The following is a 5,752-nucleotide window of genomic DNA, read 5'->3' on the forward strand; positions in this document are numbered from 1 at the left end:
TTAGTGCTATCAATTCAACCCTTTCAGCTGAAGTACCTGAGGGAAGAGGCTGAGCCCAGATTACCTCCATTTCTGTGGTTACTGCTGCTTCTGTCTTCCTCTGACCCTTGCAGATGAAGCTGCTTCCATTTGTAAACAAAGTCCTCTCTGCCCCTGGCAGAGGAGAGTGTTTTAAGTCAGGCTGGGTACTATGTATATGAGCCAAGCTTTTGTTGCATCGGTGCAGCAGATGATCCAAATCAGGGTCAGAGAGAAGAGTCACAGAATTCAAGGAGACAGATGGCTGGAAGGTAACTCAGCCAGGGGTAATTAGGAAGGTCTGATAATGAGCAATGGGGGCATTAATGAGACAATGATCAGGCAGCTGTTTGAGCATTCCTTCAATTGTATGGGGGAAGTTAAAGCTAAATTTTGTTCCAAAGTTTGTTTATCTGCATTTTAAACGAGTAATGTTGTAGGCTCGATACACAGGCAAGGTGGCCATCCTGTTGTCACTGGCTCCAATCTCTTGGATAAATAAGCCATTGGCCATCTCCATGGCCCTAGAGTCTAGGTTAAGACTCCTTTGGTTGTTTCTTTATGTTCATAAGCATATAGATGGAATGGCTTAGCCCCAAAGCAGGGGCTGACAGCAGGGCATGTTTTATTTTTTTTTGAAAGGCCCTTTGGTGTTTCTGAGTCTAAAAGAAGTCCTTGGCTTCCTTGGTGGCTTTATACAAAGGTTTAGCTATTTCATCAAACCCCAGAATCTATAATCTACAGAAGTCAATGGACCCCAAGAACTCTCTCACTTGTCATGGACTCTGGGGGGTAGGGATGTTGGATGACAGTCTCTTTTCTTGCCATGGAAAGCCATCTCTGGACTTTTTCAGAATATAACTGAGATAGATGACTTTGTCCTTACAGAGCTGTGTTTTTTTAGGAGATGCATGATATTCCATGTCCCCCAGAGCCTGTAGGAGACTTTGAGTCCCTGTCTTGCAACATCTCTTTAGTTTCTGCTATAACCAAAAGATCATCTACATACTAAAGTAGAGCTGTGTCTGGGTTGGTAGCCTAGCACTCACCCAAGTTCTCATGCAAAGCTTCATCAAAAATGGTGGGTGAATTCTTATAGCCTTGGGGCAAGTGGGTCCAGGTGAGTTGTCAATTAATGTCTCTTGCAGGATCACGCCATTTAAAGGCAAATATTTCTGGCTTTTAGGAGTCAACGGTAGGCTAAAAATAGCATCTTTTATGTCAAAAACAGAATACCATTTCCGAACTGGTGGCAATGAGCTCAATAAAGGATAAGGATTTGGCACCATGGGGTGTATGTCCATCACCCTGCAGTTAACTTTCAGTAGGTTATGGACAGGGTGATAGTCATTGGAATGTGGCTTTTTTATGGGCCACAATGGAGCATTCTAAGATGACTTACATGGTCTGGGGTCTCCCAGGGCCTGCAATTTTTTTGTTATAGGGTGTGATCCCCTTTTGTACCACTTGAGACATGGGGTACTAGGAGATTCATTCTGGGTCCACCCTTGGTTTAAGCGCTACAAACATAGGGGATTGATGTTTTGCCATGAGCACGTCGCCAGTTTCTGACCATTGCTGAGGAATTTTTTTAACCAAAAATCCAAGTATTGTTTGGGGGTGGTTGGTGATTCATATAGTGTATACTCATCCTCAGAAGCCAAGTTGAGAGTCAACATCTGGAGTGGATTACCTTTCTGATCTAATAACCAGACTTCCACAGGTTTAAAATTAATATGGGCCTTCATTTTTGTTAGGAGATCCCTCCCCAGTAAGGAGTAGGGGCACTTGGGAATGACTATGAACAAAATGAGTTACCCATCCCATTCCTAAATCCACTGTTCTTCAGGTAGTCCATAAATATTGTTTGTTGCCTGTGGCCCCCTGGAACCAGGACCTCTTGGAAGACAGTGGCCCTTTAGCCTTTAGAGTACTTAATGTTGAGCTCCAGCATCCACCAGGAAGGAAGTCTAGGGACTTCTCCTCCACTCTAAGGGTTACCCTGGTTTCATGGTGCAGGTTTAAATCCCAAGTCCCTCAAGCTTTTTCTTCCTTTGTGACCATGGTCTTAACCTTTGGCTTTTTTCTTTGCATGTCTTTTAGCCCAGTGTCCTTTCTCTTTACAGTAGGTGTATTGGTTCTTACCCAATCCTGCTCGACAGCCTCCTTTAGGCTCTGTCTGTTTCTTTAGCAATACATTGGAGCTGGTGCTTTCTTTCTGTCAAGTCGGGAACATTATTGGCCATAAGGATTTTGGCCAAATCTCTGTTCAATATCTTTCCAGTCTTAATCTTTTTTTCATCTTTGGTTTCTTTACTGTGGTACACCTGTTCTGTGACCTCCATTAAATCCATCAATGCCTTTTCTCCGAACTTCTGTAACTTCCTTCTAATGTCTGATGCTGACTGATTGATAAACATCAGCACTACTGTGTTAGAATTCTCTGTCTCTTCAGGATCTAGGTGCATATAATGTCAGAGAGCATCCTAACCCCCTCAAGAAATATTGCTGGGTTTTCATTAGCCTCCTGCCTAACATCATAAACCTTAGCCAAATTAGTGAGTTGCCTAGTGGCTGCCCAGAGACCTGCCATCAGAGTCTGGACATAGATTCGAAGATGGTCCCTACTTTCACCTGTATTGTAGTCCCAGACTGGTCTGAGGGGAAATCCATTGTCAATATCAACTGGGTTCTGGGCTGGAATGCCATTGTTTCCTTCATTCTTTTGGGCCTCTAAAATGATGTGTTTTTTTTCCTCAGTGCTGAAAAAATTTGCAAAAGCTGCTGACAATCTTAACATATGGGTTGATGAGTGAACAGGTCTAAGAGACCAGTGAGCTACCTAGGGCTGTCAGAAGATCGGGCATTTTTCCTCTTCCAACTATAAAGATTAGCTGTAGCAATGGGCTACAATAGTGAGGTTGACTCTCTTGTTGATAGACTGGTCCTGCCACCCTTAAGGATAAAATAGTTTAATCTTCCTTTGGCTGTGCAGCCTCAGGAGGCACCATATGCTTGCTTCATGTTCCCTTGTAGGTCCCACTTCTATTCCTGGAGTTGACACCACTGGAGCAGGAGGCCTGCACCGGGGGCAGTGCTGGTGGTGCCAAGGGGGGAAAACAATAACCTAAGGGATGCTGTCCTGTAAGATAGGATGAAGAAGGGCAGTAGATATGGGAACTTCTTGTTTCCACTCCCCCATCACTAGAGTTGACACTGTTCCTGTTGATGGGAAAATGTTAGCAAGGGAAAAGAAGAAAGACTTAACCCATTGTGACAGATTGGGAACCAAATCCTTCCAAAGTACTATATAGGGGACTTGATCAGGGTACTCCTGGGCCTTTTGAAACATTTTGTCTTCTACCACTAAAACCATGGGCAGATGGAAGATGCCCCACCCTACTGCCAGCCAACATCAAAGTCATTCATTCCAAGCTGCAGTAAATGGTCATTTCCCCTTCTTCACGTCTACCAAGAGGTTGTGAGCTCTGGTCCTGACTTCCTTAAAATGAGCTAAAACAATATTGAGAGAGTGAGAATCAGTCTGTCCCATAGCGTCTGTCAAAGTCCAGTAGATATAGAAGCCAAATACCACAAGAACACAGTAGATAAACAAACATGCACGAAGTTGCCATGTTGCCACTGAAACCAGAAGAAAATCCAGATACTCAGACTCCTGCCTCAAAAAGGGAAAGCAGCATGGAAAGGAAAGGAACCAATGGTGAGGCTCTACTACCTCTACCAAGAATTCTTCCCCTAGAGGTGAGAGGTTGACTCTCCAGCACAGCCACTCTAAGTCACGCCTTGCTGCTTACACAGACACCCCAAGGCCTTTCTCAAAACAAAATGAGAACAGAGACACTAAGAAAATACAGACATACTGAACACTCACCGGCCAGCACTAGACTCTCCCAGCCTTGGTGTTACAAATTGGGTAAATGGGGGAAGGAACGCTATCCTTCAAACTGATAACATTTGCTCCGACAGCAAGGAGGGACCATATATCTGGAAAAGGAACTCTTTGACTGAGAAAGGAATAACTAACTCATCCTGTTCTCAGCTACTAGTTCACTCTTTCCTGTTGTTGTAAGCTGGCCACAGCTGTTATATCTCCTTTTGACTGCTGGGGACACTGGCTTGTCTCTTTCTCATAGTTTAAAAGTGGGGGCCTTCTCACTTCAAGGACATTAATTTTCTGCCTACTCCAAGGGCAGGGGACACTTGTGCTGGAGGGAGTGCTGGCTGCGGCAGGGGTGTGTGAGGGAGTGCTGGCTGTGGCAGGGGTGTGTGAGGGAGTGCTGCTGCTAAACTCAGAACAGGGCTTGCACCAAGGGCAGTGCTGGCTGCTTTTTGTCTCTGCACAAGACATGGCAATATAGGGATTTTGAACAGCATACACTCCCGTTAAGGTCAATTCCCCATTTCATACTGGGGAGACAAGTCATTCCAGGCTTGTTCTTTCTTGCCTGTACCCCCTCTGCTCATAGCATTTCAGTCTGACTCCTTTCCTCCTCACAAACACTCTGAACTCTGACCCGTTAGCTGTCAGGTGTGTTTTCCCAGCCAGGACATTTATCTCTTCCATCTGACCATGGGTGGATTCTCTGGTCTAGTTTGGAATTGTTTCTATCCAGGGTCTGGGCGGCTAAGGGATGGGACTGAACTCTGCAAGACTGGAGCTGGTGAGCAGAAGTGTTCCAGAGACAGGTCTGCAGCTCTGGCAGTGAGATGCTCCAGTGAGATGTGCAGAGATCCCTGGGAGATGCTCAGGGAACGTCCTGTCCTGAAGGAGGCATCCAGGCACCTGTACTTCTTCGTTCATGCTTTTTGTTTTTTGTTTGTTTGTTTGTTTTTTGAGACAGGGTTTTTCTGTATAGCCCTGGCTGTCCTGGAACTCACTCTGTAGACCAGGCTGGCCTCGAACTCAGAAATCTGCCTGCCTCTGCCTCCCAAGTGCTGGGATTAAAGGCGTGCGCTACCACCGCCCGGCCCTCCTTCATGCTTTTATCAACAGAATGTTGCCCTTGGAAGGGTAAGCGTGGCTATTAATTTGGTGGCTCAGAGTCACCTTAGCCCTTGACTCAGAGATACTGTATCCTAAAGATAGAGTACCTGCTTGTGTGTGCTTGTCACCCTGATTCCTTCCCCTCCACTCCAATCTGGCCCCACCCAACTTGTTTTGGCCTGCTCAGGCCAGAAGGAAGGAAGGAAGTGGCTGAGCCTAAGAGGGGTTGATTGGTTCCGTCCAGCCCAACCCAGACTCCCCACACAACTCTCTGCAGGTAGGAAGTAGGGGATAAATGCTTTTCCAAGGAGTGGGGAGAAGATCATAGAGGACAGGTTGCTCCTGAGATAAGGTACCAGCTTGGGGTATGAGGATGAGGATGATGAGGATGAATTTATCACCATGGGGGTGGCTCCATGAAGCCAACTGGTCAAGTGACCCTGGGTTAATGGATAACTGTGCTTCAGGCAGAGCCATCCCAGACTTTCAAAAGGTCCTGTCTGTGTGTTCCCCCATCTTGTTCTGTCTCTTCCTGCATCTCCCTCCCCTTACTTGCTATACTCCCAAACCCACACAGTCTAAGTAAGTCTAAAACTGCCCTGGAATCTCACCCTGTGTGTATCTACTCAGCAGGATGCTGCGGCTAAGTGTGTCTGGGCTGGACCTGGGCTCTGTGGTGGCCTTGTCATGGCATCTTCTGCTGCTTGGAGCGGCTTCCTGGATTTTGGC

General features: G+C 46.2%; 1 protein-coding gene across 1 annotated transcript in view; it reads left to right on the top strand.

Moving 5' to 3' along the window:
• The first annotated feature begins 3,636 nt into the window (after positions 1-3,636).
• LOC116076500 (cytochrome P450 4F5-like) overlaps positions 3,637-5,752 on the top strand; it is a 16,485-nt gene continuing 14,369 nt past the window's right edge. The window contains exon 1 of the mRNA XM_031350337.1: positions 3,637-3,780. Within this exon, the coding sequence (XP_031206197.1) occupies positions 3,637-3,780 (144 nt within the window). The remainder of the gene's footprint in view (positions 3,781-5,752) is intronic.

This window comes from Mastomys coucha, unplaced genomic scaffold, assembly GCF_008632895.1.
Source record: "Mastomys coucha isolate ucsf_1 unplaced genomic scaffold, UCSF_Mcou_1 pScaffold4, whole genome shotgun sequence".
In the NCBI taxonomy this organism is placed as follows: domain Eukaryota; kingdom Metazoa; phylum Chordata; class Mammalia; order Rodentia; family Muridae; genus Mastomys; species Mastomys coucha.